At 42.9% G+C, this 23048-nt stretch overlaps 1 protein-coding gene across 1 annotated transcript in view; it reads right to left on the reverse strand.

Moving 5' to 3' along the window:
- Window positions 1–23048, reverse strand: part of HYDIN (HYDIN axonemal central pair apparatus protein) — a 241291-nt gene that overhangs the window by 140978 nt on the left and 77265 nt on the right. The window contains 5 exon segments of the mRNA XM_087827374.1: window positions 11669–11821; window positions 13152–13316; window positions 15647–15782; window positions 18111–18211; window positions 20655–20890. Of these exon segments, the coding sequence (XP_087683500.1) occupies window positions 11669–11821; window positions 13152–13316; window positions 15647–15782; window positions 18111–18211; window positions 20655–20890 (791 nt within the window).

The following is a 23048-nucleotide window of genomic DNA, read 5'->3' on the forward strand; positions in this document are numbered from 1 at the left end:
ATGAAGTAGAACAGAAGCGGTGCTGGAGCTTTACAAGCAACACAGAGATGGTCCTAATCGAAAGAGTGGGCTTTAGGGTCACGTGACCCAGGGGTCCACTGTGCACGCTGCTGTTTGTAGTCAGGTGACCCTGGGCAAATTTTAAAATTTAGATTTCAGTTTCCTCATCTGTCAAATGTGCTACTTGAAGACGAGATACGCTGGGTGGCAAGCAGCTAGCACTTTGTTTCCCACAGAGTAAGTACTCAGTAGGTGCTGGTTATTACCAACTTTCCTTTCAGACCTGCACACCGGCGCTCCTTCCTGCCCGCGCCCTCCCCAACCTGCCCCGCGGGCAGGCTTGGGGCGCTGAATCTTTTCTCCCCTCTGAGAAAGCTATGGAACCCTCCACAGAAAATGTATACATACACCCCGCCCCCCAAATGTTACATACAATTCCCGGGGTTCATGGACCCCAAATGTCTGGGTATTTGCCTCTTGGAAACATGGCAGCCTGCAGGTAAGACTGCTCCACCAGATCACATAGGAGCGTCTGGTCTGGAGGATCTATTCCAAATTCTTCATAAGCGGGCCCCATGCACTTTCCAAGCTTACTTCTCAGGCACTGTTGGTTTCCAAGATGGACCTCGGTTCAGCCACCCCAGGTCATTTCCCCGTCCCACGTGTGCTGCACAACATCACTACCTTCAACTCTGCTCTTCCCTGGAAAGGCCCACCCCACTCCCCTGTCCTGTTCCTCCTTACCCCTCAAGTCTCCACCCAAACGTTCCCACCTATGAACATTTTAAATTTTCCAGAAGAATTCATCGCTCCCTCCTCTGTGCTTATGCCTAACGCAGCTATCATACGGTACTGCCCGGGGACGCATTCATTCTCCTGAGATTGTAAACTCTTTGAAGAAAGAGGTCATCCGATTTACTTTCACGTCTCTCATCCCAGTTAGTAAGTACAGTGAGCACTGCTAGTACCAGGCATAGGGAAGGTGCTAAAAAAATATTTAGTTTTTGGTCAATAAATATACAAAAAATGTTCGGCATCACCAGCAAGCCAAAGAAACACAAACTTAGCTAACAATACATTTTTTTCACTTGTCAGATTCGGCAAAAACACAATGTTGGCGCAGGTCTGGGAGAGGCTGGCTTTCTGCAACACTGCTAGGGGCGGGATGGAAACTGGGACACATTTTCTGGGTGCTAATTTCATAAGGTGTATCAAGACTTTTAGTTATTTATGTTCATGCCATTTGACACAGCAATTGCATTTCTAAAAATTTAGTTTAAGGAGACAGATGTGAGCAGCGATTTGGACAGGAGCACTGTTTATAGTAGCGAAAAACTGGACGCACTGGGTGAGTAGGGAATTCGTTAAATCAGCTGTGGTGGAGCCAAATGAGGCAATAAAGTCAGTCACTGAAAATGATCTGTCCAGATATATTCCTTAATAATTCATATCAAAGTGCCCACACGATGTTGTTGAGCACAAATAACTGGTAACAGAATAGCATTATCCAATGGGAGAGAGCAGGAACACACAGATAAAAACACGCACATGCAGTAAAGTTTCGAAAGGGACACGCCAAAAATTTAAGGGGGGTTATCTGCAGGGTGGCACTAGGAGTGATTTTTCCCCTTGATTTCCTTTTGTTTTATAAAGATAACATTATTTCTATAACAAAAAGATGCACACTATATTTATTGAATAAATAACTCATTCTGGAAGGATAGGATCACTCTCTTTAGAGATCATTTCATTTTAACTCTATTTGCTCTCTTGCTTTAGCATCATTCCCGGTTTGTTTCTTAGAGGCTTTTTCTTTAAAAATAAATAATACATGTGCACAGTGTAAAACTCAAATGGGTTTAAGGGTAGAGTCTCTCTCATGCCTGCTCGTGGCAACTAGTTACCATTCCCAGAGGCAGCCACTATTAGCAGTTTTCTGCATATCTTTCCAGAGGTACTTTATGACTTAAAAAAAAAAAAAGCACATTTGCACATATACTTTTTCTTGCATATACTTATACATAATCTCCTGCAGCATGATTTAAATTTTTAAAGTTTATTTTCAAGAAATGTACACATACAATTTATAGTCAAGTGGTTCTAGAAAAGGCGTATTACGAAAAACTCTCCTGCCCCTGCCCCATTATTCGTACCCTTGCCCGTTAACAGAGGCAACCTGTCAATGCTCTTAGTGTTTTCCTTTGGTGTTCGCCTCCATATTTCCAGTAATCTGCCGCTGCTTCTTCAGTTTTCAGTTTGAGGTTTATCCATTCGCTTCTATGAGAGCTTTTTTGTCTCCCTCTGTCCATGTCTCTTTCTCTCTTTAACTTTCTTCGCCCCATCCTCCCAACATAGTTAAATTTTATTTTCTGATGCGATAAACATTTGCATTTACACCATTATGAGGGTGCAAATACTATTCTCAGCTGACCTCTAGGTTTCCTTTCTTGAACAACTTTGATTTTTCCAGGAATTATTACTGTTTCGTTGCTGTTGTTGCTTTGTTTTTAATGTATCTGTCATGGATTCAATCCCAAACCCTCAAAGAGGTAAGCCTCCTCTCCATACTTTCCACAACAGGAGCATTTCTGTCAGTTCCTCCTTGGAAACCAGTCTCTCCTGGGGCCGCCCGTCCTGCGGCCGCCTGGCTGCTCTCTGGGCTGCGACTCGGCCAGCACCCCAGGAGCGCAGCACTGCGCCGCGCGTTCCTTGAGCTTCACCCTCCCGGGTGTGGGCCCGTTTCCCGAATCTCACGTCTTTCTTACTTTGGTGGAGCACGTTCTTCAGGACCTTCCTGAGGAACGATTCATGGAGGGCAAGTTTTCTGAGATTCTGCATGTCTGAAATGTCTTTATTCTACCCCCACTCTTGATTAGTCTTTTGGCTGGATGATGAATTTAAGATTTGGATTTATTTTCCTTCACAAATCCTCTCCGCCCACCAGCATTGCTGTCAAGAAGTTTGATGCCACTCTGGTCTCTAATATTTTGTTTCTGATTGTTATTTTTTTTTCTATGTGGGGGATCCTACCGTCTTCTCTTTGTGGCCGGTGCTCCATTACTTCCTGAGGCTGTACGTTGACATGAGCCAATTTTCATCCATCACGCAGCGTATTTGACAAGTCTTTTCCATAAATTCCTCTCTGTTAGTTATGAATGCATTACTTGACTTATTTCTTGCATAATTTCCTCACCTACATTTTTATTTATTTATTTAAATATATCTTTATTGATTTCAGAGAGAGGAAGGGAGAGGGAGAGAGAGAAAGAAACATCAATGATGAGAGTCATTGATCGGCTGCCTCCTGCACACCCCCAACTGGGCATCGAGCCTAAAACCCCGGGCATGTGCCCTGACAGGGAATCGAACCCCGATCGCCTGGATCCTAGGTCAATGCTCAACTGCTGAGCCACGCCCGGCCGGGCCTTCACCTTCATTTTTAAATTTTTTTTATGAAAGAGGAAAGGTGGGATTTTTAAAAGGAACACATTTGATCCACATAAAGGAAGTTTTACCTTATTTCCCCTCTGTGGTGACAAGTATTCACTGTATGCCTGAATTATAATTAATTAGGAAAAAAACAATTTGCTAACGCTAATTAAAAACTGGAACAAGCAGAATGGAGATGAAAAGGTTTGCAAAGCATGCAGGAAGCCAATATATTTTTCTTTCATTTTCTGGAAAGCGCGTTAGTGACCAGGGAACCGGACCTCCTCCGTCGGTGCTGGCTTCAGCTTACACTCAGAGCGATCACACTCAGTCAGTGGAGCTGTCGCTCTAAGTTCAGGGGAGGGGCTGGCCAGTCACGTCACCCAACAATCAGTCGCCTTCCTCCTCTCGGTGTGGTTCTTAATCAGAATGGCCTGCTGAAATCTGTCTTCAGGGTTTCGGATTTAGCTTTGCCAAAGCAAAAGAGGTCTCGACTGAGGGTGGAGGCGAAAGGCTCACTGAATGGTGTCAGGCACAGACCTCTTCTTCTGGAAGTTTCTTGATATTATTGCCACTGGTATCCTCTTGTCACTGAATGAGTCCCTTGGCATGAGTCAGGAAAAACGCAATCCACTCTGGAATGGCCATGACTTTTATGTGGTCAAAGAAAAGATGCCCATCGTGACAGGGCAGGACGTTCTTCTCTTACTGCCTTGTTTCTGTGAGTTTGTTTTATAGATTTTACCATTAGGGCAAAGACCTAAGAACCCTGCTCTTATGCCAACGGAAGACACATTTTGGCATTGTTTTGTAAGTGCTCACTGATAATATACAGGGTGGGGCAAAGTCGGTTTGCAGTTGTTCATATGAAAAATAATACAATAATTAATAAATAATAATACAAGAGTAAACTGTGTTTCGCATACTCACAACTGCAAACCTACTTTTGCCCCACCCTGTATAAAGCACTACAAAAAGTAGTTAAGAGGACTGACTATAAATCAATAAATTTAAACTTTAAAGCAGGCCTTTCACTCTAACACATAGAAAAAAGACACACTTTTTTTAAAAAAATGAAGAACCAGGCCCAGTTACTAAAACAGAAGATAAACATTGTATAGGCCAGAGTGGAACAGAAACAAACTGGGGAGCCGGAGCCACAGACTTCCTGGGCTCTAGGTCCTGAAACCAGCGTAGGAAGCTCCAGTGAGAAAATCAGAAAACGAAAGTGCCCGGCAGGAAACAATGGGTGAGGACCGCCGTCCCGCCCGGGCGCCTCCTGCCTTTAGGAGGCTGAACAAGGCCCTTTGCGACAGCAGGGACCGACCTGGGGAGAGTTATGCTGAGCGAAATAAGCCAGGGAAAGACAAGCACCAGGCGATTTCAAAATAGAAATGGACTCATAGATACACAAAACAGAATGACCGCTGTCAGAGGGGAGGGGTTGGGGGGCTGGGTGACAAAGGTGAAGGGATAAAGCAAAAAAACAAAAAACAAAAAACAAAAAACACCTCATGACACAGACAACAACAGTATGGTGACTGCCAGAGGGAAGGGGGTTAAGGGGGCGGCAGGAGAGGGCGAAGGGGGATAAATGGTGATGGGAGGAGACTGACTTGGGGTGGCGAGCACACAGGACAATACACAGATGATGTGTATAGACTTGTACACCTGAAACCTATATCATTTTATTAACCAATGTCACCCCAATAAATTCAATAAAAATTTTAAAAATGAGAAATACAGACAGACAGATAGATGGTTACTGTATTATAGTCAATAACTAGAGAACCCACACACACACACACACACACACACACTTAGAAGAGAGACTGGTACACACGAGATGTTTAGCTATTATTGCTATCATTAAACTGTCCTATGTAAGACAGTGAAGGTGTTAACGCTGAGGCAGATAAATGGAATACAACAGAAAGCTTAGAAACACACAAAGTAGATCTGGAGCATAACAGAAAAAGCATTATAAATCAGTAGAAAATCAAAGGACTATTAAGTCACTGGTGACAGGACAACTGGCTTTCTTTATGAAAAAAATAGGCTTCACGCGAATTATATATAAAAATATACTTAGCTGGATTAAACACCTGAGAAATAAGAGTCTAAACTGACCTAAGTAGAAAATCAAAAATACACTTCTTAAACGGCAGGTAAAACACAGGCACAAGAATCTAGTAAAAGATTCATCAAGTTGACATCAAAATTAAAAATATCTTAGAAAATCCAAAACTCCATTATAAACAAAGGTTAGTACCCACGATGTATAAAGAACATCTACAAACAGACCACTGATAACAGGTAATTGACAGAAGAGGATACTTAGATGAAAATGTTCAACCTCAATAGTAACAAGGGAAATACATATTAAATTGTATCTCGCTTTTAGAGTGGCAAGAACTAAGTCTGAACGTACTAAGTTTTAGCCAGTAGAGAAGTAGATATCTCAAGCTCTCCTGGAAGGGCACATTGATATAATCAATTTGCAGTCATTTGACAATATCTAATGAAGTTGAAAACACACCTGTCTTAAGACCCAACAATTCCACTGCTAGATATATACCATATATATATACATATATAATACATATATATGTGTATATATACTCAAAAGTATATGTATCTTGCACATGTATACAAGGAGACATATATATTTTATTACAGCATTGTTATAATAACCCAACTGTCAACTAGCAGGCAAAAAAATAAACATACTACTGGTAAATGGAATACATACAGTAGCTGCAATGAGTTAAACAGATAAATATATATTAACATAGACAGATGTTGGAAACATAATCTTGAGTCTAAAAAGCAAGTTGCAAATTGTTATATGCAGTGATACAATTTACATACATTTTAAAGTAACAAAATGCCACTATCTAGTATTTATGAATATATACATATATCTGTAATAAGATATAAAAAAACATGGCTTGGATATACATCAAATTTATAATATGGTGGCCTCTAGGGAAAGAAGGAAATGGGACTGGCAAAAAAGAATATATAAAACTCCAACTTTAATATTTTATTTTTTCAAAATAAAGGATCTGAGGCAAATGTAGGAAAGATTAACATGTATTAGATTTGAGTGTCAAGTGTATCTCTTGCATTTTTCTGTATTAAAAAATATGTTAAATATATACTGACTTCTAGAGTCAGATATTTCTGTAGTGAAACAAGAAAGGACTGACTGATGACAGTTCAGAACATCTGAGTTATAGCAGAGGGGCTGCCATTCTTTGATGGTGTAACCTTGGGCAGTTCTCTCAGCCCAGAGAACCTCAGTTGTCTTATCTGCTCAAAGTGGACACTGCAAACCCAAAGGGCGCGGGAGTGTATTGAGGACACAGAAAGTACTATGGCATAAATCACATTCAACACAAGAGTGACTATGAGCTAAAACCCAAAGATTATAACAGGGTATGTTTTAGGAAACAAAACTACTATTTTGCAAAACCTTCAGAAGCAACAACTAAACAACTGCATTTGGTCTCTGACTCATGCCCATTTCTTTCCTTTTTCCTTATATCTTTTTTTTTTTCTCTTACCTGTTTTCTTCCATCAAAGTAATGGTTCATTCTGAGGGCAAAGTTAATCTACCCACTGAAGGCTGAGAAACAGCTCATTCTACCTTCTCTTCACACGCATTATGGGGTGTAATATCCTAATAACAGCATCTGTCAAAAAGCCTTGGAGAGTTACTGTTTGTCCATCAGAAATCTCTCGAGCACTAACACTCCAGCGCAGTGAAGGGGAAACTAAGTTCTAGACCTACAGTGTGAGCTTCGGGTGGGTAGGGATGATGTCATGTAGCTACTAATTTCAACAAGCCAGCGGCCACAGCAAGCTACAAATGAGCTCTCCAGAACGCCCACAATTTCACTATCTCCTGAAAAAGACTGGGTCCAGCACCAGGAGTCTCACTGGAAGTAAAATGCCTGCCAATCTCCTTCTGGGTTTGTCTGTTTATTTTGTTAAGTGGGTCATAACTTTGAATTTAAACCTCCTTTAAGTGAAGAATTTTAACGCATATTTACATATGTGAACTGAGTGTTTTGTCACACTATACTACAAAGGATCCAAAACAGTGGGAAGGGAGACTGTGTGGTTATTTCTGATATATAATGGAAGGAATCATGGTTGATTGAAAAATGACATCATGCAGATTATTTGCCTGTATTCATTTCAACACATCTCTGAATAAAACGAAGAATATCTGGTCCTTTGGTCTATTTCAGAAATGCTCCTTAATTTTTTCTCTTGCCCTTTCAGCAAAACCTGTTCTTCTAGGTGTCTATCTTTAAGGGTCTTGTATGAACACGAAACCAAAATCCTTTCACCATTTCTGATTCCATTTTAATAACCACTGATCGGGCAAAGTTAGGCAGTACAGTTAGTACCATGGGAGAGAGCACGGGTCTGGAATCAGAGCACCAGGAGTCGGCATGGGGCTCTGCCACTTCGCTCTGCCACTTCGCTGTTATGGCAATTTACTTAACCTGCCTGCACCTCTGTTTCTACCTCGTTAAAATCGTCATTACGATAGTATTTCTCTCACAAAGTCATAACAGATGAAATATGCATCTAAAGTTGCAAACAGAACTGGGTAAACCTCAGTCATAATTAATGTCATTGTATCGTCACCATCATAATTGCCAACCCTGCTGCTGGGTGTTGGGAATTCAAGGAAGAGACCCTTGTCATCTGAAGGAGACAGGAATATAAACATGTAAATATAGAAAGGGGGTCCCCATTTAAATGAAGAAATAACCCAGTGGCTTAGGGTCTGAAGGAGATGTAAAAGTCCTCTGAGTGTGGCTCTGGCAAGTGACCAAGAAAATAAATGTTTAAAAAGAAACATGCTTGACTGAGGCGTCAGAATTCCTGGATCCTGGATCCTGAAAACTCTAAAGACCCAACTGCAATGGCCTCTCCCGCATGCACAAAGGTGCCAGCTGAACCCCAAGGTGTCCCTGACATCTGTACACAAGTTCTCAAGTTACCAGTGCCTGAGGCTGAATTAGAGCCAAGAGTAAAAGAAAAAGGCTTCCAGATGCTTTCAGCCCAGCGCTGAGCAATGACTGTGCTTGCTCTACCTAGTGTGGGGCAGCCATGCAAACAAGGCATCTATCTATCTTCCACCCAGTGCGGAGGTCCCAGGGCCTGGAGGAAACTACCAGATTCTCGCCCTCATTTTCGCTGTCACCCAGAGAGGGGAAATCCATCTTCCTGAAGGAGCACTGTGTGTACAAGCGGAGTTTACAAATTCTTGCCAAAGGAGACTTTTGTGCTCCGCTCTCACATTCTGATATATATATTTTTACCCCTCTAAACCAGAGGCGACTCACTCTATTGTTGTGAGTCTGCAATGGGAACCCTTTAGGGAGGCTGGTATTTCAGGCATTCTAAAGCAAAGGAGAAATTACTGCTCCCGGTCACAGAACACTCTTCTTTTACTAATCAATTTTAAAAAAAAACTCTCAGGACAAGTTAAGCTTTAATGGGACAGGAAAGAATATAACCTTCACTGTTTCTTCACACATATTAGATGAAGAGGTTTCAGTTTTTTTAAAAAATCTTTTTTGTGTGTATAGCATTTATTTCTGAGAAATTCAAAATTGCTCTTAGTGTCATTTATCTTCTCAACATCAAGGGGAAAGTGGGCTTCCAGCTTCCCACCTCCAGGCCCCTCCAGCTGATAACAAACAGATGTTCCTTGCTAAGGGAGTATCTGATCACAGCGTCTGTCCTGATGGGCATCCGTGCACAAGGCTGAGTGGGACAGACGGCTGGCAGTGGGGCAGCATCTGTGGAGGGAGGGCTGACATTCACTGACAGCCGAAGGAGAGGAGGGCATGACCCCTACCGTTGGGGCATCCACAGGAAAACAAAAAAACTTCCAGATCCAAATTCGTAGTAACAACGGAAGGAGTGAACAGTGTGCCCTTGACCTACTTATTTGTCACTGAGCTAGAAATTAAGGGCAGTAAATATTTGAGCACAATTTATCTGGGTTCTGAGCAGTAGGCTTAGTTAGGGAACAAACAATTATTAATTAAGACTGTTTCCTAATGCTTAGTAATTTCTGTAACAATGAATTTGCAGTTTCAGTACTGTATACTAAGTTGAAATTTACTAAAAGTATTTCTATTTCTTCCCACTATTGTTAATTTCTAAGTTAGTATAATTTGATTTCTATATAACATTAACACATACAGTATTTACTAGGAAATCCAGCAAAAATCCCAATATGAAGAGTTTCATTTTTGCCTGTGAGAATTATAGTTGAAATGACTTTGATGTTTTAAAGGCAATAAACTCAATAAACAGCAGTTTTCTAAGACAGGATTGAGGGAAAAACACATTCTACAGCAGATCACTTATAGCACACATTTGGAGCCTAGGAAACGGAGCTTGCTGATTTAAGATGGTATTAAAGAATCAAAAGATGGCATCATGAAACCTTTGTGGAAAGGAAAAATCCCATTTTAACAATCAGTTGGCTCATTCAATATATACACTATATTAGCAAAAAGACACGATAGATCCTTTATGTACTTTTGTTCTTGAAATGTACCAAGAATTGCCATAAAAAGTGAAATCTGGAGATATCTGAGAATGAGAGAGGAGGTGGTGAGAAAGGGAACCGTTGCTGTATTTGTATGTAAGCACTCTTGTGGTCTCTGCCCAGCCCCTTGCTCTGCAATCCGGCAGGACCCTCCAGGGCCCACCTCTCATGGTCCTGGGCTGGTCAGCTAACTCTTTTGCTCCCCCACTGTGAGCTCCGCACATACAAAACTGGACTGGAAGCAACACTTCCTAAGGAATTCACCAAACCCATCAGCCCCCATGCCTGCCACCAAACACATCAATTAATTGCATAAAGACTAGCAAAGGCACCTTTTCTGTAGGATTTTTCTTTAAACGTATTCTTTACACAAGGGCCACAGGCACTGGAAGAGGAGTGGGGTTGTATCTGAACCTCACGTTAAAAAGAGCAGTGGCGCCCGGCCGGGAGTGGCTCAGCGGTTGGGCATCGACCTAGGATCCAGGCGATCGGGGTTCGATTCCCGGTCAGGGCACATGCCCGGGTTGCGGGCTCAATCCCCAGTCGGGGGCGTGCAGGAGGCGGCCAATCAATGGTTTTCTCTCACTGATGTTTCTTTCTCTCTCCTCCCCCCTCCCTTCCTCTCTCTGAAATCAATAAAAATATGTTAAAAAAAAAAAAAAAGCAGTGGCTATATAGGAAATGGCTGCCTTTACAAGGAGCAATGACAAATGATGATAAAAAGAATACCGACAATGGTGAATGGGTACTACTAGGGACCAATGACGCTGAGGAGCTGTCACAAATCAGCAGAAAACTATGGCCCTATTCATTCTGACAGTGGCTTTTATAAAATTCGTAATTTTGATTTTTTCAGAAATCTCTGACAAATGCTGAAATCAAATGTTAGCACTCATTCAAATGTCAATCGTTTGCAGACAGGAAACAGGGCTATACTATTTTAAATTTCATATTTAAATTTAGAAAATGTTTTCCAAAATCAGGAATACTTCAATTACTGGATTAGAAATTCCTAAATTCTGCAAAAATAATTTATTATCTCTGTTCAAAAATTAGTTTATAGAAGACTAGCAGATCTAGATGTCATTACAAAATATGCAGAAATAGGACAGACTCATTTTATATCTATCTTTATATCTATCTTTGTTTCGCTGCTTAATTTCTGCTTTTTGCAAATACTATCTTGTTGTATTTCATACATCCTTATAAACTATGTGAAAAGATTGCTAGAAGGAAGAAAGAATAAAAATAGAATTAGCATACCAACACATCTGTAGCCAAAAGGGTTCAAATTAATTATTGGGAAGCACTTTTCAGTTACAGAGACATGCAAAAGGTGTTTTCTTGAGATGTGAGGCGGGGCTTAGGTAGTGCTCAGTAAGATCTCTGGAGCATCTTCCTGAACTGAGATTACAGTAAACATATTTGCTTATTTACCAAACTGCATACCTATTGTGTTTCTTAGCTGACAGGATGGTCATAATAATGGGGAACTGAGGGTGAGAACGACATAGTTTAATGCAGTTGAACCATGTAAATGTCTGCTTCTGGTGATCATTTTCAAAGGCAAGTTGCAAAGATTGGGCCACTGCCTAGAAGACTTAGGAAAAGCTGTATTTTAATTACGTGAAAGTCCCACAGACTACTTACCATGCGTGCCTGAAATAATCCAGGGATGAGGGACTGGTTAGATAGGCTGACGGTCCTGGACAACTCCTTTAGGACATATATATTGCCAAAATCAATTTGAGTGGGATAGACGTAGATCACCGGGCCTTCTCCAATGCTCCTTAAGTGACACACCTGAGTTCCCAGAGAGAGAAGGAACACAGAAATAGCTGAAAATGGCTGGCCTTTAAAATCGATTGAAACAGAAGCTTCTAGCCACCTCTTTAATAAAAAGCAAGGTCAGTAGAACCAACATCCCTTCCCCCTGGTACTCCGTGGTCAGAGAGACACAGGGGTGGCCACGTTGGTCAGACCTTTGAATCCAGTCTGAAAATTCCTCCAGGACGGTCTGCTTCCCTCGGTCAGCCCAGAGCCGTGCACTGAGGGGAAACCGGATAATGGTCCTTCTATGCCACCCAGCACTCCAGCCTCAAGGACACTTAGCTTGGGGCTGAGGACTGGCACTTAATGGGAAGTGGCTGGACTGAGCGCATTGTTGCTTTTCTAGTGGCACACAGGTCTGTCCACTGTGCACAGTTGTGCAGGCTGGGGGCTGAAATCCTCCTCGCTCTGCTCCCCTTGCCCTGTGTCCTCAGCCAGAAAAGGGGCCTTTTCTTTCCTAGAGTGCTTCATCTGAGCAGGGTGGGCACAGTGCAGGCAGGCAGGGGACCTGGATCAGTGGCACCTTACAGGCTGACCTGCCTTGTGGTGCTGCTTTAGAAGTCAGGTGGCTTATCTATGGCATCTTACACAGGGGAGATAGAAGCAAAATCCTAGTTTATTCTGCCAACTAGGCAATCAGAATCTCTTCAAAGAAATGCATGCTGACATCACCCAGCGCCCAAGTGTACCAAAATGTCTAGGGATTCATAGCCTGTTGGACAACTTCCTCTAAGATTCAAGATTCATCCTTCCACTCAGCTCGAGCATCAGAGAGCTTTCCATGTCTCCCTCTGCCCACAGCTGGAGAGAGAGCCTACTTCTCTCAATAGCTAAGGTAGGTTAACTTGGGCAATGAGTCCAGTCAATACACAGGAAGAGATCTGGGGAGCTGTGAACAAAACCGATCTCAGAGCCCACATGCAGCAAGCTGGTGATGCCCAAACCCAGCTTCACACCAGGAGCAGCTGAGGAGGTTGTTAAATATTCAGGTGTGTTCTCCCTGCAGAGATTCTGACTTGGTGGGTCTGGAGAAGGGTCAGGCACGTCTCTGTGTGTGCAAAACTCCTTATAGGAGTTTAAGAACAAGTGCTACAAAACACCACTACTTTGGGAGTTATCCTCAAATAGATTCCCGAAGTAACGTATTGCTAGTTTTTTACCGCTGCAGAGTGAAAATGCAGAACTCTAGAACTGCAGACAACGGGAGGATAGGCAAATATGGCATGTGCCTTAAAAGCAGAGGCCTGGGAGTTCGGTAGGAAGTACAGAAATTTTAACTGCAATTCTGAAAATTGGCTCTCACCAAAGGGGGGTCCTGGCTCCCGAAGATTGAGATGTAAACTGTGGACCTGTGCTCCCCAGTGACCTGGGTCTCCAAGGTCAGAGGTATGTCAACGGTGCTATGGGGAGGGATGACTCCATAGGGGCTGGGACTGGAGAGCAGCACAGCAGGTGAGTCCTCACATGCCTGGTGGGAGAGAAGGATAAGCCAGAGGGATGAGCAAGCCCCGCAGGGTATAAGATCAATAGCATATTAGATTATCTTGAAACCAGTGTTGTCCTATGTCCATGGAGGTTCTTTAGAAATGTTTAATCATTCAAGCAAGTATGTAGGGATGGGCACCCCAATTCTGCCAAAAGGAAGCTTGGGTAAATGGGGGTGCATAAGGCCCCAAATTCAAAGTGCACAACTCAGCAAGGTGCATAGATTATCCACAATGTGAATTAGTTCAGGTCAACAGCTACCATGGCGACCTTCCTTAGCCTGGACCTCCAGGCCTCCAGGTTTTACTCCTTTCCACCTTGTCCCTTTGTGCTCCATCAATAGAGGCCACTGCTATTTCCCAAACACACGATACTGCTTCCTACCTGCGACTCTTTGCACGTGTTTCCTCTCCCTGGTTGCCCACTCCCTTCGACCTGCCTGCACACTCATCCTGAACACCCCCAGGCATCCACGCACTATCTGTGTGTCCATCATCACTGCTGGCTGGAAACTTCTTGGGGCATGACCTGAGCCTCTTCTCAATGTCCACGTTCTGGCCCAAAACATATGCTCAGTACATGTTTTTTAAATGGGGAAATAAGTGGGCGAATGAATAAATGTCGTCCAGTGTCTACCCATGAACGTTGCCCAGAACCCTGTTCTGTAGCCTATCACTAGCTTTTATGCGATGACAACAACCACAAACAAAACTTGAAAAATCTCATGACAAAATAAGTGCAGGTAATTCTGAGAAACACTCTTTGGACCCTCAGCTCCTTGAGGGAAGGACAGAGAGTGCAGGTTTCACCTGTCCAAAGCACCCCATGGTGTTTCTGTGCCTGGTCGGGTCTAATGTGGCCTAGTCGCTCTGCACCCGCGAGCTGTCCTGCCTTGTCGGAGCTTGAGGCTAAAGGAAAACCAGTGATACTGATTCTGTCTTTATATAAAGTTTTGATATTTGGTTCATCATGGACTTTTCATTAATATTGATTTCTTAAAATGTGGCATGAAAATATTATTTATCTTGATTACTGAAATTTTGGCTCCCCCTTAAATTTGTGCTTGAGGCAAGTGCCTCACCCTTTCCCCAGCCCAGTTGTGCAGAAAGAGCTTCCCCATCTCCCCAGACGCAGGCTCTGCTCTGAGTTCTGGAGGTGACCATGCACTGCACAGGGCTAGCCTGCTATGCTGTTAAGCATCTGAAAGTTGGAAAAGTTGTCTCCAGTCACCCCTCACCCTTGGCTTCTGGTTTTGTCTCAGAGAAGCCCATAGAATAACTGAAATTACCTCTTTTACATAACAGCCCTTTGACTAATGATGGGTAGCTATTTTGACCTAGTTAAGTCTTATCTGTTCCAGGTTAAATATTACCTTTGCTCCTCACATACCTGGGTTTTCAGATCACACAGATTGCCTTTCTGGTTACTCTGAACACAATTTCCTGTTTTTCAAGTTTCTATTAAAAACATACAATATCAAGATCTGAAGACAAAACTCTGGCACCGTGTTGATCGGTGGCCATCTCCTTTCTCTGCTGAACACAATGTTTCTCTGATGTAGGCTGAACCTGCCTTGATTCTGTGTTCCCCACATTGGTCTCTCGAACTTGTAGCCAAATAAAACCCCCATTTGATTTTGTTTGCATAAGTTTTTATCAGAGTACTGTACTTATAGAACTGAGTTTACACCCAAATGCATTCTTGGTAAACCACATCTCAGGAGGAACCTTCTATTACTCTGGGCTGTACAGACCTTTTAAAATCTTTAGTCCACATGCATTTGACTGCTTAGGCTCCCACTTGGCTAGGTGGGTGGCATGTGGAAAGATCTATTTCATAAAATATTAAGTGGCACTTTCTCCGTTCTCACTCCTTTATTCTCTCTAGTATTCTAGTCCAACAAGTCCATTGATAAATACTGCATTACTATATCTTAGGGAAGTGGTTTGAGTCAGAGACACCAACGTAAATTAAAACCTCACGCTCTGCCTTGTTTCCCATGCACGGTTAATTCACAGGCAATTATCTGCAGGTGCAACTTCTGCATGTTGGCTTAACTGACGCTCTCTTTCTTTACTGAGGGCAGTTTTCCCTGGAAATTAGCAACTGCTTACCCCTGCAGCTGCTCACTCATGCAGGCGCCCATCCAGCTGTGGCTGTATAACCCAGTCCCTAGACTATCCCAGGGTTAAAAAATCAGAATCACATTAAGTCGTGTGTTCAGGAATATGGCTCCTAAGGAGGATCTCTCTTTCTTACCGAGGGGATCCAGCTGAAGAAAAATCAATACCGAAAAAGGGTAAAGACAGTCACCTGAGGCAGGACCTCATAGCATCCTGGGAGGTCATCATGGTTGACAAGCTGGATCGCTTTCTCATACGGGTAGTTCAGGAAGCAGCGCCCAAAGTCCACCTCTTCGTTAGCCATGCGGAGGGTGGGTACAACGCACCTGCTCAAAGGAAGGGGCCCGTTAAAGAACTTGGAAGGAAAGGAAGCTTGTTTACATAGGGAGAACGAAGAGTCCCACGTTAAACACATTTGTTACTGTCACATAGTATTTTTCTCTAATAACTACATTAATCACTTTCAAATCTTCTCTCCTGCCTTCCCTCTCTCCCTTAGCTTCCAGTCACCATTTTTTAATCAAAACAGGGCTAGAAGCAGGACTCCTTAAACAGCTGTCTTCTGTGGGTAATGACTAACATTTCCATTGTTTTTCATATTTGGCCTTCCTTTGGCAAGGGACCCCCACAGTACAAGTTCCTTCGGGTAGGGGATCTGTTTCCTTGACAAACGGGGGGCAATGCCAGCAGCATGGGGTCCTAACTAGCTGTGACACTTTGGATCAGTCAGAGTCCCCTGAGGACTAGTAACAGCTCATACCATCTAAATGATGGTAATAACTCTAATTCCTGTGCAGAACAGCTGTCTTGGATCAGCAGGCTCAGGCAGCTGCTCGACCCAGAACTGGCACTGTGACAATAGGGGGTGTGGTGGGTGAGAGGGAGGGAGAGTTTTGTGCTGCAGAGGGAGGAATTGAAGCCCTGGGTGTGCAGTTGGTCTATCATTAGGTGACTGGGTTTCATTTGTGTCCGTGAATCTCAGCGTCTGCCCTGCCCTGCTGTACTGTCACAATATAGAGCACTGGCGAGGAGCACTGGCATTTGAATCAGACAGAGCCAAGTTCAATACTGACCTCACCAAGCACAACCTTGGGCAAGTTGTTTCCCCTCCTAGAGCCCCATTTTCCTTCTAAGTAAAATGAAGGTAATTCTAGGGGTTGACATTAGCCTCATTAACTCTTCCTAGGGTATTGTGGGAAATACAGGAGCTAACGTGAAGGAAGGGAATAGCACGGTGCCATGGAAGGGCTCAGTAAGAGATGATGGATGTGTGGTAGGAGGCAGGGCAAGCCATCAGTGCTGGCTCTCTGGGAAAATCACTTTAGAGAGCAAGTTCTAAAAGCAATTCTGTTGAGAGTCTTCGAGCAGTTTCTACAGATTACAGTAAAGTACTGTAATGACATGAAAGAGAGTCCTGTTAACCCCAAAGCTTGGGATTTCGCATGGGATGAGTGTTCATTTTTAGCTACAATGGAAGTTGTCGGCTGACCCGGTGACTTTCATAAAGCTAATCCTTGCTACCTGAAACACTGGCTGAGAGGGTTCACAGTACTTGACTTGGGTCACAGAGTATACATGGTAGGACTCATAGTCTCTCAGGACCGTAAACCAAAAAAAAATCAGTACTTCCTATTCATAGCTTCAGGAAAAAGAGGCTGGACAGTATCAGAATAAACCCACATAGAAAAATTCAAGACTAGAAAAAGAGGAAAACTTGGGTATAGTGAGGACCAAATAAATGACTATGTTTTTTAAACAAACAAAACGATTATTCAGGCCTTTGTAAGGAACACTAAGCAGATATGGCAAGGCCTTGACCTTCAAGTTCTTTTAGGGCTGCTCTTTGACTGTATCCAAGCCCAAGGCACATGCAAAGGTGCTTGTTCTGATGGCCCTGGCAACCAGCAGGTCTGCTCCAACTTTAAGGTGCATTTTCCTAAGATTCACGACAGACCTAAATTCTAGGAATTTGACATATTATCAGAAATTTATTTTCTTCAGATGGCATTTTCATATGTACACTCTGAGGTCCCAGATCTGCACCCTTGTTTGCTTTGGCAAGAGAGTGGCCTATGGTTGTATTTAGGATCACTGTCATCATCAGTAGGTGACGCCCCACCCTTAGAAAGACTGTAACTTGGTCAAGGAGACACAGTCAACAACAAAAAGCCAGGATCTTAACCTGACTCCAGAGCCCATTGCTGTCTCTGTTAAAAAAGAGAGAAGTTGGTGATGGTTCTGAGGAGGCCCCCTTGTTTGGGGGCCCGCTTGCAGCCTGGAGCAGGGCTGTCTTGCTAAATGTATCTTACACTGCAGAATTGTGGGTGCCGCTCTCTCTGATGCGTAACTCTGGAGTACTGTATTTAAAGATAAAAATAAAAACCATCACCTGTTCACATCTTTCTGCTAAAACCTTTTTAGTTCTACACCTGGAAAATCAGAAAGTCAAAAACAGAGAGCACTATTATTCTTCGCACTGCAACGTGCACACACCCCTTCTCATTTCCAACGAAGGCGCCTTTGCGGTCTTAGAGCTTTGCTATTTGAGTGGGATTCAGCCCCTTTCCAGGGGGCGCAGGACAAAAGAGTGTGAAGGCTTTGTGGGCCTGCTGCCTCCGGGAGGCTGGGAAGAGAGAAGCGGGGGAGTGCGGTACCTTGCGGTAATTAGGAGCGCCAACACCTCTTCGCCAATGCCCTCCACATCCACCACCAGGGCTAGCTCGTATTTCTGCACAGTGTTGGAGCATAAGGTCACCTGGAAAGAGAAAGGTCAAAGCTGCTCTTCTGAAAGGTCAGCTGGAGGGTGGGGGGGGGGGGGCTAGTCAGGGGACAACCACACTGATGAGTGCCGCTTCTGAGCACTTTATTGTGGGATGTATGGCGTTTTACACTTTCAGTTGAACAAGTTACATTTGGAGGTCAGGGCCCGCTGAGCTCTTTCAAAGGCCGGGTTAGAAGCCCAGTGGCTTTAGTACAATAGGCCTGCTCATTTCTGAGGAGGCTGTTATCAAAGATGGTGTATACCTACGGGGGGAGGAAATGACCCTGAAGGATGAGCAACATCAAACACACTTTAATTACTGCAATTTATATTGTCCCCTACACCTCTGGGCTATATACATGATGAAAATTCAATACACCAATAAAACATTACAGCTAAATTTCTCTTATAGTAAAGTAGTTGACATTACCATGTCAGTTGCAGAGAGCGGCATGAAAAATCAACTAGTCTTTTTTTTAAACCAAAATCTGTCTTCCGCCCCCATATGCATTATTAGAGCAGAAAACAGGAAGCACCAAAGGTCTACCCAAGGACAAGGTCTGGCCAGTATATTTCATCGCTTCTATTTATTGTTGTGAAACATTACATTTAGGTTTCTGAAGTCTTGTTATGATTTTTAATTGCTTTACAGTGATTTGTACTGGGAGGGATACTTGTAAGTCTAGAAAACAGCTTCTGGCACAGGTTAAGGCTTTTCTAGCTATAAATTATGTATCAGGTACTAATTAAAAATTTTTTTTTGGTTGCAAAGGGAATTACTGGATGCAAATTTGAGTCCACACAGACGTGGTTGGAGTGCAGATCATGAGGGAAAATTGAAGCCTACAGGAAGCTTCTCCAAGTATAAAGGAAAAATAAAGTGAAGATGGGGCCGTTGATTTGGGAAGAAAACGTGTCTGATTTGGAGAGAAGCAGCTGCCCCAGCTACAGATTCCTGGAGTTACTCTAACCCTCACTTATGACTCTGAGCTGTGGTTAGAAGGCAGAAGAGCAAGTGGTTCTGGCAGATAGATCTGCTAGATAGATCTCTGTCTTCTCAAATATTCCTGTACTATGTGGGAGAGGAAAAGAAAGGGAAGGGGGGGGGGGAAGGTAGCTAACATGTAGGCTGAGCATTAGTTAATAAATAAATAAAATAAATTCATTGCAGCATCACTTCTCCCTGGGAAATTCACAGTTAGCAACTACTGTGATTTTTGGAATGGTTGTGTGTCCCCCCAATTCCTATGTTGGAATCCTAGCCCCCAATGTCATGGTATTAAGAAGTGGGGCGGCTGGGAGGTGATTATGCCATGAGGGTGGAGCCTTCACAAACAGGATTAGTGCCCTTATAAAAAAGAGCCTCCGGAACTCCCTAGCTCCTTCTACCCTATGAGGATATAAGGAGAGGCCAGCAGTCTGTAAGCTGGAAGAGTGTCTTCACCAGATCCCAACCATGCTAGATCCTGATCTCGACTTCCTGCCTCCAGATTGTAAGAAATACACTTCTGCTGTTTATAAACCATCCAGTCTCTGGTATTTTATAGGAGCCCAAATAGACTGAGACAGCACCCCTGAGAAGTTATAACGATATACAACATCAAACCTCATTGGACTCGTGGAGAAGCCCTTGAAAGAGTTAAAAACTCCCAGAAAAGAGTTAGGATGAGTGGATTCATGGCGAGATTTTATGAAGCAATTAAAACAATTCTGGGGGATAAAACCATAGCTGAATTAAATATTCGCAGATAATGACTAAAGAGAAAATTATCAACCTCAGCTATAAAGTCTTATCTTTTTTTCTTTCCAGAAAAGATAAAATCATTTCAATTTCAAAGCATTCAGTATTGCTGGATCTGACTGTTTGGAGAAGAAAAAGTCAGCAAGAGAAGACAGGGAAACCTTTCCCAGCCGCCATCAAGTAATTCTGCTGGTGGCATGAAAGCCAAACACTACGGCGGTTAGGAGCATCACACCCACATTCACCTGGAAGCCCACATTCAGATTAAAAATCGGGATAAACTGGATGTCATCTGTGGCATAAATATGGACATTTATTGGTGTAAACGATTTGAGTCTAAAGAGAAGGAGGGCCTAATTATCAATGAGTCCTTAAGCTTTTTCTATTTGTACCGATGGGTGTACTATCTGTTTAGAGCAGTGGTTTCCCTAGAAATCACCACAATCCACTGTGTTGGTGGAGGCAACACACGAGACTGATGGAAATCCACTGAGTGTTATCAGTTCTTTTGCCCAGTGTATTTGCATCGGGTTCCTTTCGCCACAGTGGTTTATTTCCTGATAGGCCACTTTCCCATGTGACCTAGAGATGCTCCTTCCCTGGCACTGGGCCTGCAGAGCAGACCCTAGATGCGGCGGCAGCAGCCACCTGAGAGCTCAGCTGCCTGGCCGTGTGCTGGAGGGCTGTGCGCTTTACCCTGATAGCAGCAAATCCTTGGGAGCGAATGGTGCCACTCTTGGGGGTGACGGTGAATTCTCTTGGTTTCGTTGTGGGTATTTCGTTCTTGTTCCAGGTGGGCCTTTTGTTGTCTGAATATTGCTCACAACTTGAAATGCCTTCATTGCAAACGCCATCCCCGGGGATACGCAGGTGGAAGGTCATGGGGACCAGGGAGGTATTATTGAGGGAACATATCAAGGTATGAGGAAACCCTGGAAAACAAAATACGAGGTGAGACATAAAAACCTTACAATAGCCTCCTTTTAACTTCAACCTCCCTAGGACTGCCGAACCTCTTAAAAAAATCATCTGTGCAACTCAGCACTACCTACTTAATTCTAACTCTCCTCAATACTGTTTTCAATCGTAAATCAATACATTTCATTCATTTATTCACTCATTCATTCATTCGTTCATTCATTTACTATGCAGTGCAGCAACAACAGACATAAAATCATCATCCAGGTCCATCCCAAGAGGCAGCCTCTATTATCAGCTTGCTAAGTAGTCTTCTAGAGTATATTTTGCTTTTAGTTTTTGCATAGAAATACAGATTTTCCCCCAAATAGAATAATGTTTGCTCTTTTTATTTGCCTATGTGTGAAAGGAGAAGCCTGTGCAGTTATGCCCGCTGTGTGATTCTGAGCCTGCCAGGACATTATATAACCTACCCTGGACCTGTCTGAGGCTCACGCCCTCAGGGTCAATGACACAAAACTGAATAATAGCCTCTACTAAGAGAGACTTTGCGATCTGCTTCTGAGCCAGCCAGAGACTAAAACATTGGCTTTTACCTTCCTTAGACAAAGCTGCTTTTTCATGTGATAGTTAGCTCTCCCACATTCAGTTCAGTGAGATTCATGCTCCTTTCCAAAGAGCTGTGGGTGCTCCTTGCCTGGTAAGCAATAAACTGAGCTCTGATTTTGGATCCCCTGGGTGGCCACTGCATCTGCTAGGACTTTGATAACAAGAATTATCTACAACCAGAGGAGAACAAAAATGCATATTTCTACTCGGTGCAAGCACTATGCTTTCTACTTTGAACCCCACTGCAATGTTATACAACTGGTCTCGGAGTAATTACCGCAATACCACAGAGGGTATTTTGAACTGATCTACTTCTCTCCCCATGTCTGAGCCTTTGTCTTCACAACAGGTCAGTAGAGGAAACACATTCATGTCTCCTTTGTGATACTGTGCCTGCCAATCTACTTGGAAGAAATCTTAAACGGAAAAAGAACTGTCTGATTAAGTACGCTTGAAGGATTATTCTTGGAAACTCCAAAGGACCCTAGACAGTTTCACAATCACGTAATTGCTACATTCGACTCACCCTTATTTTATCTGACCATTTATGGGATAAACACTCTTCTAATGCAGGGTGTATATATTGTGAAAGTGGATCCTATAAAGACTCATTGGATTTCTCCAAACCATTGTTAAGACTACTTCCTGAAGCTATTAGTTTTTTTGAGAATAAAGCCAATTATAGCCTCCTACCTAGAACAATTCCTTGTACTATTACCTGTAATACTGCTTGTCAAGAAGCCTAAAGGAAAGGGATACTGTTGAAGACTAGGTTTCTGGTAGCACCAAATCCCAATTCTTCTCTATCTATAGTTCCATCTGAATGCAAGAACTTTACAGTGCAGACCTCTAGTGTCCCTTTCTTAGCATCTATGAGGTGAGAAACAAAAGTATATAAAAACTAGCATATAAAAACTCAACATTCCTTGGAATAATTAACAACATGCTTGGTCAGAATGCCTCAAAGAGTCACAAAAGCACCTCACCTGACCTATGAAGCCCCAAAGAAGACTTAAAGAAACTAAGAGCAAAAGATCATAAGGCTGCAAAGGAAAAGTTTCAATTCTGACAAAAGATGGTACATTATTTAGAACATGATCATTCTGCTAAAGAATGAACCCAAGCTAAGGAGAATGTGAAATTGTTTCAGCAATACCAGGACCAAAAATTAAATTACAATTCATAGGCTTTGGGGGACACATGAGGTATTTTAGACAATGGATTCCTAATTTTTCTAGCAAAATGAAAATCTCCACAAAGCAAAAGGAGATGTGTTGGCAGATCATCGTGCAGAATATGTGGCACTTTTGTAGTTGTCTGTAGAAATAAATCAGGAAATGGGAGATCAACAAACACATCTGCACAATCCATTCTGGACATAAAAAATTCAGCCTCAAACTTAGAAACACAGACATTTCCTAAAATCAGGATCCTCTGTCCACTTCAATGGTCTTTGGCACATCAACTGTGATGTGTCCCAAAGCCTGATCTGGTCTTTGACAAAAATCATAGGGTCCCATCACAGAAGAGATAAGATCATCTCTGAACAAGAGTTGATGGGAA

This window comes from Miniopterus natalensis, chromosome 18 (genome assembly GCF_054644295.1).
Source record: "Miniopterus natalensis isolate mMinNat1 chromosome 18, mMinNat1.hap1, whole genome shotgun sequence".
NCBI lineage: Eukaryota > Metazoa > Chordata > Mammalia > Chiroptera > Miniopteridae > Miniopterus > Miniopterus natalensis.